This window comes from Archocentrus centrarchus, chromosome 23 (genome assembly GCF_007364275.1).
Source record: "Archocentrus centrarchus isolate MPI-CPG fArcCen1 chromosome 23, fArcCen1, whole genome shotgun sequence".
Classification (NCBI taxonomy): Eukaryota; Metazoa; Chordata; class Actinopteri; order Cichliformes; family Cichlidae; genus Archocentrus; species Archocentrus centrarchus.
The window spans coordinates 24062967-24073451 of NC_044368.1; the positions used below are offsets into that span (position 1 = coordinate 24062967).

Below are 10485 nucleotides of genomic sequence, written 5' to 3' on the forward strand. Positions count from 1 at the left end.
AGATGGCAGCACGGCCAAGTTAAATCATCTAATGTTACCTGATCATTCATAGGTTTTAAATCTAAATTTAATTTAAATTTAAAATGTTATTATTTTTATGGCTTTAAATACTGCAGCCCATGGTTACTCTGCCTGTTATATTCTGGAGCCTTCATCAGCAGATAAAGCCAGTTTCATTGAGCTGCTCTGAGAGTCTACTGAATTGCATTATTATTATTATTATTATTATTATTATTATTATTATTATTATTATTATTATTGCTGTTGTATGACTGTGTGAGGCTGCCCCATGGCTGGGCTGGTACAGCGCGGGAGGAGGAGTTACGTCTTGGGGAATCACACGCCAGGCGGATCCTGGATCTTCCACACGCACCGGCGCACTCCACCCGGGCCGGAGGCTGCGACGATTCCTTCACCGTGGAATAGAAATCTATTCCTATTTAGCTAATTTAGCCCCTCACCGTTTAAAATGGGTTTTATTTCCAAGCTGGCGACAAGGTGAGGTGAAAGCGACGGCGGTGGAAGCCCAAGATAGAAGCGCTTTAGTGAGAGGAGTAACTGCGGTCAAGTGAGCCGCCGCTTAAATTTTCTTGCGCTTCTAGCCTAGGCTTTATGGTAATGCTCGTACTTCGTTGCCGATTTCTGTACAGCGGAACAAAAATAACCAGTAGTTACTTTTGATTTATATATGTGTTCTCGTTCTGTAAAACACTATGACATGTAACAGTAACATTTATTAAATTATGGATTTTAAGACAAAGTTGTGGTGTGTGTGTTGTTTTGGCGAAATTAGGAGAAGTACAGCCCCAGAAGTCCTATTTTTTTCCGCAACAAAGATGTGTTCCTTTAGTCGTGTGAAATTTGATTCGCTCTCATTACAAATTCATTCAAGTCTTCATCATGGCCTGCACAGCTGATTTTGCAGACATCTGCGCTCCAGCCTGACAACCCTCCACCCGCGACGCTTAACACAATAAGCGCAATAGGATGGATGGATGTGGCTAATATTCATGCAGAAAATCACGAGAAATAAACCCTGAGTCAAGTTACAGGACTGTACAATTGTAATTATAAATTGACAATTCTGAGCCTATTTAATGAACTCAGTCCAGTGTGGTTATATATTTTATAAGGCCATTAAAGCTTATCATTGATAGCTGACATAAAAATTTTCTGTGGATTCATCTTCTGCCTTATCCACTCTACCTGGCTGTGAAATTTCATCGAAGACCAGTTAATTCAATTTTATTTATTTTTTATTTAAATTACTTAAATTACAGAACCAATCTGCACAAAATTCACCCAGGTTCATTTAATATGGAAAATATTTTTAAAAAATCAGCATAAGAAGTTGACGTGGAAATCTGAACAGATTATCACTCTGGCTGACCGCCTCTGCATGTGGGCACAGTTTCATCACAAATAACAGCAGGAATCCACAGAAATCAAGTGACAAATCCACTCATATTCACCCAGGTCCATTTAATACAGAAAATATCAAAATAAAAAAATTCATAAAAAATCAGCATAGGAAGTTGACGTGGAAATCTGAACAGATTCTGCTTCTGTCTGACCCTCTCTGCATGTGTGCAGAGTCCCATCACAATTTACTCACATACACTCATATTCACCAACGGTAATACAGTGGTGGTGGTGTGAGCAAACTGGCACGATTCGTAGGGCAGGCAGGTGGATGCTGGAGAGGCAGTGGCTGAGTATTCAAGGCTTTAAGGATTCTTTATTGTCATTCGCACCACATTTGCATGCAGTGGAAAAAAATTCTGTCTCAGTGACAATTCACCTTTGTGAGTGTGGGTGACTCAGACAACAAATAATGTGTTAGCCCAAACAACATGTATCTAGAATCAGAAAAGAAAGAATGTGATGTACACACACACGCACACTGTAGTTATACTTAACAAGAATCTGTGTATGCAATGCTTTTATTTTATGGCAAATATAATATGCAGATTAGTTTCAAATGTTAGCAGATCATTTAATTACTATTATCTGTTACCAGTCCCAAATGTAGCACCATGCTAAGTGGTCTCTTCCACCACTTAGCATATGATTGTTTATGCTGTAAGGTTGGAGGGATGACAGAGTGACAAAGAATACAGCTCTTTTACTTTTTATGGCAGGAAATGATGGTTTTCAATTCAGTTCATCCATCCATCCATTTTCTTACACTTATCTTTTTCAGGGTAGTGGGGGAGTTGGAGCCTATCCCAGCTGTTGTAGGATGAGAGGCAGGGTACACCCTGGACAGGTCGCCAGCGTGTTGCAGAGTTCAAGTCAACTCAGTTCAGTTTTACTTAGATGGCACCAGATCACAGCAACAGTTGCCTCAATCCTCCTAAGACCCTGCATCCACATATGGGGACATTAAATTTTGGCTTTGTGGCACTTTATACTTCATTCTGCTCAACACTGTTTTATACTTTGTTAAGCCATGTTGACTTTGTTGTGTTATGCTGTAAAATAAACCCATTGTCCCCATCTGAAGACTTTTTTTCTATGTAGCACTCATGTAACAAAATACAACTTCCTGTTTGAACGACACTTCCTGGAATGTGCCATGGATTTTTATAATAGATGATTGATAACTGTCATGGTAAAATTAGCAGAGAGGAGGAAAAAGAGAAATTGTTTACTTATTTTATCTAAAAGGTATTCCTGTGTAGTGTTTAATGTGTGTTCACTCTTTGTGTAGATAGGCCTTCATTTCATCCTAATTTGAAACATCACTGGCTATGTGCAGGTCCCATAGGATTGCTGTCTAATGTGCTTTTGAATTCTTGAATTAAGAAGAATAACATTTTTAACAGGGCAGCACGGTGGTGTGGTGTTAGCACCACTGCCGCACAGCTAGAATGACAGTTGGTAGTTGGTCAAGTAACTGAGGTTGGTGGAAATTGTTGACATTAGAGGATTAAGTAAATCCAAAGAATGATTTTTCTGTAAGTGCAGAGGTAATAGTGCATGATCCCTTAGCTCTTCTAACAGGTGGACAAAAACAATACACTAAATGAAAGCTAACATTGCTGGATGTGTAAATATGCAGTTGTTGCTGACAGGAAGTACGGGAATATCTCCCATAAAAAAATGCTGATGATTGGTTTCAGTTAGTAGACTGGACAATAGAAGGTTTTTTTGATAAAAGTGAGGAAACTCTGATACTGCTACACTGTATGTGCAGTTCTATATGTGCTCAGTTCTTAAAAGTTCTTAAAAAGTAACTGTTAGTTTGCAATGTCCAGCCTGTCCTTATGACATCATAGAGTGATGGAATGGAACCTTGGCCATGGAAGTCAACACTCCGGAACACACAAGTTCACTTTCAGGGTCGCTCTGCAGCATTATCAGAGCAGCTGAGTTCAACTTTGAATATTTGCAGTTTTGTGACAAACTTTCCAGTCTGCAGAATAGATGTGCTATAAGGCGATAAACATCCTTTATCCTGCGGCCTCAGAGCGAAACTCAGGCGAGTCAGCTTCATAAAGCTGCATAAAGCTTCATATGGAGTCCTTTATCTGGATTTAGTCATTTTTTAAACACACCTTAAAAATCTGCCAGTGCATTAAAAATCTTTCAGACTTCTTCAAATGTAAATGATCTTTAGTGTTTTCTACAGTTAGGATCATTTCCCCTGGTTTTAGTGCACAAAGCTGCATTCCTCTTTTTTGTCTTAAGATACACCTTCTGAATGTTATTGGAAACAGATCAAATGTATTTTCACGGCAACATTCTTCACGTTTTAATGACTTTAAGACTTCTATCACTTTATCAGATGCAGTTTATTTGCAGTGTGATGGTGCTGTGATTTCACAGCTCGGCTGTCAGAGTCAGTTACTTGTTTAAAGTGTTGTTACCGGGGCCTGTATTCATATTTCAACTCAAGCTAAACAATCTGGGTGTTTTATGTTACATATATTACAAAAATTATACTAATTTTATTTTCCAGTTACATACAAGCAGCTCCTTAGTGTCTCTGTTGAGGTTATTTCCTCTTAAAGTAGCTTCTACTAGTAGCTGTGAGTTCCAGCTTCTCCCGTCAGGACGCAGATATAAAATGCCCAAATGTAAAACCAAACATTATAAAAGCAGTTTTGATCCTATGGCCATAAGTTTTAACAAATTTTAACCCCTTGCTGTGTTTTTATGTTCTTATTATGTTTTATGTCTCTGTCATTGTGTTTTTTATTTCATTTGTTCTTATTTGTTCTTATATGTGGTGTTTGTTTTTAACAGGTTGTGTCTTAGCTTTTCTAATCATGTCTGTATTTTTATGAGCTGACTCACTACACTGCACAACAAATTTACCTTTCGGGTCCAAATAAAGTAACTTGAACTTCTACAATGCTAAATGCTTCATGTGATAGTGTAGCAGAAGGTGGAGAAAGTAGAAATACATGAGTAAAGTGTAGTACTTGGGCAAGTGTACACAGGTACCTTCCACCAGAGCTAAACTGCATCTTTCTCCAAACTGTAGCTGTCATTTATTTTTGTATTGATTATTTATTTTAGATTTTTAAAATGCTGAACATTAAAACTTGGTGACACTGAACATCACCCAGACTTTTTGGACATAGTTGAGCAGCTTGATAATAACTGGGTTTATCTCATTTGTAGAGAGCTGTGGCAGCAGCACCCAACTCAACCACAGGTTGGGAGAAAAATCAGAGTGTCTCCAAAGAAGAAGGCCAGCACAATGCAAGGGCCCCCAGCAAAAGACAGAGGTGTGCCTCCAGTCCATCAGCCTCCATACCAGACAGGGGGAGCGCATCCCTCCCATTGGCACGTGACAGAGGTGCCAATGGGAGGGACAGAGGAAAGTGTGATAGGCAGTAACAGTGAGCTTAAGCTTGTATTGTTTAGTCAGGTTTGCAAAGTCTCCATTAGCCTGCAGGTTTTAAGGCTTTTTCCACCAACACTTGCCACATTTACCCTTACAGAATTTCTTTCACTAATAGTAATCATAGTAATTTGATGCAAACAGACGACAGTTTCAGGGCTCCAAGTGTTACAGTCAAATGGTCAGTAACAGTGCAAATATGCAAACATTTCTGTGGTCAAACAATCATTTCTAAGTTGGAGCACAGCATCGTCTCCTCCACAACAGCTCTCAGCAACAGTGTTTTGGAGCTTCTTAGCAGCTGATGGACACTTTTTATGACTGACACAAAATGCTGAGTATTTACATGATGGTCTTTAGCATCACTCTAGTAAGCGCTAACATACACAGGGACCAACATGTAGGACTGGATACATTCAACAATACAGCTGTGTGCAAAGAAGTTTGAAGGTGACAGGAATATTGTGGAAGCATCTGGGATTTTCTTTTGGTTTAAGAAAAGTTATGTTAATGATAACAGTGAGCCAATGCTAGCGATTGGGGACCTTTGGTGCTTCCTTCTGCACACTCTTTCCTGTCAGCTCCTTCAAATAAACCACACAGAGTATTTCTAGTTGTGCAAACATGTCTGAATTTGACTGTTTCCTGCTGCATCCTACATGTGAGAAAAAGGAAAACATAACTCTCCAAGTTCACACACAGCTTATTAATCTCAAAATAACACTATTACATATTCAGATGTAGGTAAGCAAGTGAGGGGGGGATTAGAAGTGAGGCATGTTGTATAAAACACTTTGAGTGCTCAAGTAGAGCAGAAAAGCCCTATATAAGATCAGCTCATTTACCAATTACAGCGTTAAAACATGTATCTGTGTTTGTGTAGCTCACTTTGAGGCGACGTATCTGGAGCTTTACAAGCTTGGAGAAGGAGCCTTCTGTTCAGTTCATGCTGGGTGAGAATGATGGACAACTTATCAGTGAGTATAACGCATATATTCTTATAACTCGTGCACGTTGCCACCGTTCGCTGCACTAACCAAAGTACTTAGCATTTAAAGCATTTAAAAATGTTTCACCTTCCTGTAGCTTTGCTGTTTATGAGGAAACAGACAGAAAAACTCATGCACTCATTCACTTTTCTTTTCTTCAGGGCTTAAATGGGAAGACCTCCATGGTCCCACTGGAGGTTCTCCTCATGACCAAAGTGGGAGGTGGACCAGCCTCCGAAGGCACTTCTGCAGCAGTCTCACTTCTAGACTGGTATGACCTTGAGCAGGAGGTCCTTCTGGTCATGGAAAGACCATTCCCATGTGTGAGCCTGCAGAGGTATATGTGGACCCCTGGAGGAGGATGTTGCTAAGGTGCTAAAGTCCGGCCCAGAGAAGCTCCACAGAGCTTGTTTGATAGTTGCCACACTGCTGGGAATCAGTCCCTTCTTCAGCTCTGAAACACAAAGCTCCTCTTTGAGTTTCAGAACATCATGAAGCAGCTGGTGGATGCAGCCTTAACAACGCACACCAAAGACGTCTTCCACGGTGACATCAAGGCTGAAAATCTGCTCCTTGAAACCGGCTCCAGTGACCCTCAAATGCGGGTCATCGACTTTGGATGTGACTGCTTGGTACAGGAAGAGCCATACTTCATCTTCTCTGGTATGACATCTGGCTCCGGCTCTTCATTCAGCTGTTGCTCTGCGGAGTGATGATTTTGATTTCAGTCTGAACCTGTTCCTCATCCTTCCTTTCTGTCTGCATTGCAGGAACCTCAGCGTACGCCCCTCCAGAGTTGTTAACATGTGGGAGGTATGAGGCTGCCCCCACCACAGTATGGCAGCTGGGTACTCTCCTTTACAAAATGCTGGATGCAGAGCAATATTTTTCCACCTCTGAGTTCCTCTGTGGGAGAATTCATTTCCACAAAGACCTCTCCCAAGGTGAGACAATGGTAGAATAGCTGTGTTTTGGTGCTGACACTGTATGAACGCTTTGCTTACAAGTTCCAAAAGATTGCTGCAGTTTCCATCCTGATCTTTGCTTTGTTTTCTGTCCTCTCTCTCATCAGCCTGCCAGAAAGTTTTGGAGCAGTGTTTAGCTATGAACCCAAATCAGCGGGCCACCTTAGAGCAGCTTCAGCAACATCGAGCTCGAGTCAACCCTTAAACACTTGCCGAGATGCCTGGCCTTTAATCTCTCTTTTATTTCTTGCTTTCTTTGACTTTTTTGTTACTTTTGTTTAATTAATTACTTTATAGTCACCAGTCGCAGCAGATGACCCCCCCTCCCTGAGCCTGGTTCTGCTGGAGGTTTCTTCCTGTTAAAAGGGAGTTTTTCCTTCCCACTGTCGCCAAGTGCTGCTCATAGGGGATCATTTTGACTGTTTTTTCTTTTTTTTCTGTATTAATAGTGTTATTCTTATTATTATTAGTAGTAGTTGTTATTAGTAGTAGTTAGTCTTATTGTTAATCTTCTTTTAATTATGATTAGCCTGGGCCAAAGACTACATAATTCTGCCCAATTTTGGACTATAAAAATAAATAAAACCAAATTAACTCCAACTTTCTTGATATGAATTTTATTTTTGAGCTTTGTTATGTTATTTATTTTGTTGTTTCCACCTGTTAAGGTCAGTAGCCTTTACAACTACTATTTAAACCAATGCAAGTGTAAACAAACGTTACCTGTTCCCCTCTCTAAAGCTCCATTTCCTCACGTTATTGCCCACGTTGTTCACCTTTGTCTTTAGTGTTTTTGCTGTTGTTGGTCTGATTGTTTCCACCTGTTAAGGTCAGCTTTGATTTAAAACAGCACAAATGTAAATGAATTACTTTTAGTACACAGTGACGACAGGCCACAGTGAGGTTGGAGTTTGGTGTAACAGTTACATGTGTTGGCAAGACAGGGGTTGAAATGCTCAACATAATTTCACTTAATTTGAGGCCTCAACAGTCACTAGTTACCAGCAGCTATGTAGGTAACTAGTACTGTCCTAGATTAAACCTGTAGGGTTTTTACCTTACAATATACAGTGCCTTGAGACAGGATTTGTTGACTGCTAATATACTGCTAATACTGCTTAATGAATAAGACTGAATAGATCTAAAGGTGTTCCTGGAATCTGGCTTTACAAATAGATATCCACAGCCCTCTCAGGCTGACGGTTTAATTACAGTCACCTTGAAGGCCTGTGGTACATAGCCAACTAATAAAGACTGATTGATCAATTTTAAGATTGAAGCATCAATAATTGGAAAGACTTCTTTGAACAGTCTAGCAGGAATGGGATCTAATAAACATGTTGCTGGTTTGGAGGAAGTAACTATTGAAGTTAACTCTGAAAGATCAACTGGAGCCAAAGAGTCTAAACAAATACCAGCAGTGCTGAAAGCAGCCGAACATGAAGAATAATCTTTGAGATGGTTATGAATAATTTTTTCTCGAATGTCTAAAATTTTATTTGTAAAGAAATCCATGAAGTCACTACTAGTTAAAGTGAAAGGAATACTCGGCTCTACAGAGCTCTGACTCTTTGTCAGCCTGGCTACAGTGCTGAAAACAAACCTGGGGTTGTTCTTATTTTCTTCAATTAATGATGAATAGTAAGATGTCCTAGCTTTACGGAGGGCTTTTTTATAGAGCAAAAAAAAGTCTGAGAAATCAGACAGAAACTCTGAGTAGGGACCAGGTGGACGATAGATAATAACAAATAAAACAGGTTTTTGAGTTTCCCAATTAGGATGGACAAGACTAAGAGTCAGGCTTTCAAAAGAATGAAAACTTTGTCTGGGTCTTTGATTAATTAATAAGCTGGAATTGAAGATTGCAGCTACTCCTCCTCCTCGACCTGTGCTTCGAGCATTCTGACAGTTACTGTGACTCGGGGGTGTTGATTCATTTAAACTAACATATTCATCTTGCTGTAACCAGGTTTCTGTAAGGCAGAATAAATCAATACGTTGATCAATTATTAAATCATTTACTAATAGGGACTTGGAAGAGAGAGACTAATGTTTAACAATCCACATTTAATTGTTTTATTTTTTGGTGCAGTTGATGAAGCTGTATTATTTATTGTTTTTGAATTTTTATGCTTAAATAGCTTTTTGCTGATTTTAGCTTTGTTTTTTGGTGGTCTGGGAGCAGGCACCGACTCTGTGGGGATGGGGTTTTGGGGGGATGGCAGGAGGAGAGAAGCTGCAGAGAGGCGTGTAAGACTGCAACTCTGCTTCCTGGTCTCAACCCTGGGTAGTCAGTTTTTAGGAGGGTTAATAAATTTGGCCAGATTTCTAGAAATGAGAGCTGCTCCATCCAAAGTGGGATGGATGCCGTCTCTCCTAACAAGACCAGGTTTTCCCCAGAAACTTTGCCAGTTATCTATGAAGCCCACGTCATTTTTTGGACACCACTCAGACAGCCAGCGATTCAAGGAGAACATGCGGCTAAACATGTCGCTCCTGGTCTGATTGGGGAGGGGCCCAGAGAAAACTACAGAGTCCGACATCGTTTTTGCAAAGTTACACACCGAGTCAATATTAATTTTAGTGACCTCCGATTGGCGTAACCGGGTGTCATTACTGCCGACGTGAATAACGATCTTACCAAATCTACGATTAGCCTTAGCCAGCAGTTTCAAATTTCCATGAATGTCGCCTGCTCTGGCCCCTGGAAGACATTTGACTATGGTCGCCGGTGTCTCTAGCTTCACGTTTCTCAAAACAGAGTCGCCAATAACCAGAGTTTGTTCCTCGGCGGGTGTGTCGCCGAGTGGAGAAAAACGGTTAGAGACGCGAACAGGTTGGTGGTGTACCCGGGGCTTCTGCTTAGGACTACGCTTCCTCCTCACCGTCACCCAGCTGGCCTGTTTTCCCTGCTGCTCGGGATCTGCTGGGGGGAGCTAACGGCGGCTAAGCTACCATGGTCCGCACCCGCTACAGGGGCCTGGCTAGATGTAGGATTTTCCAGGGTGCGGAGCCGAGTCTCCAGTTCAGAAAGACTGGCCTCCAGAGCTACAAACAGACTACATTTATTACAAGTACCGTTACTGCTAAAGGAGGCCGAGGAGTAACTAAACATGTGACACCCAGAGCAGGAAAGTGCAGGAGAGACAGGAGAAGAAGCCATGCTGGTAGTGAGTCGGCTAAGGGCTAAGCTACTAGCTGAGCTAAGCTAGCGAATTTCTAAAAACAAATAAAGTGAGTAATGTGAATACAGGTGATTCAGCAAAGAGTATGCTATTTAAAGTAGGTGAAGATTACACTAAAATATGTTATTACCCAGATAAATCGAGTTATACAGATATAACAGCTAACAGACAGCAAAACACTGTGCTCCGAAACAGGAACAGGAAGTGATACAATACCGCAGTGAGAGCCAACACCAAGTGACAGCGCCACCCAATGACCACTACTGATCATTGAACAGTTTTTGATTTTCCCATCCTAATTGGGAAAATCAAAAACCTGTTTTATTTGTTATTATCTATCGTCCACCTGGTCCTTACTCAGAGTTTCTGTCTGATTTCTCAGACTTTTTATCTGATTTAGTGCTCAGTTCAGATAAAATAATTATAGTGGGTGATTTTAACATCCATGTAGATGCTGAGAATGACAGCCTCAACACTGCATTTAATCTATT

At 40.7% G+C, this 10485-nt stretch overlaps 1 protein-coding gene across 1 annotated transcript; it reads left to right on the plus strand.

Moving 5' to 3' along the window:
• Positions 1-5817: 5817 nt before the first annotated feature.
• On the plus strand, positions 5818-7014 carry LOC115773835 (serine/threonine-protein kinase pim-2-like). The gene is made up of 5 exons (XM_030720754.1): positions 5818-5832; positions 6006-6167; positions 6330-6507; positions 6615-6788; positions 6917-7014. Exons 1-5 carry the CDS (start codon positions 5818-5820, stop codon positions 7012-7014), a joined length of 627 nt encoding a protein of 208 aa, XP_030576614.1.
• Positions 7015-10485: the final 3471 nt, after the last annotated feature.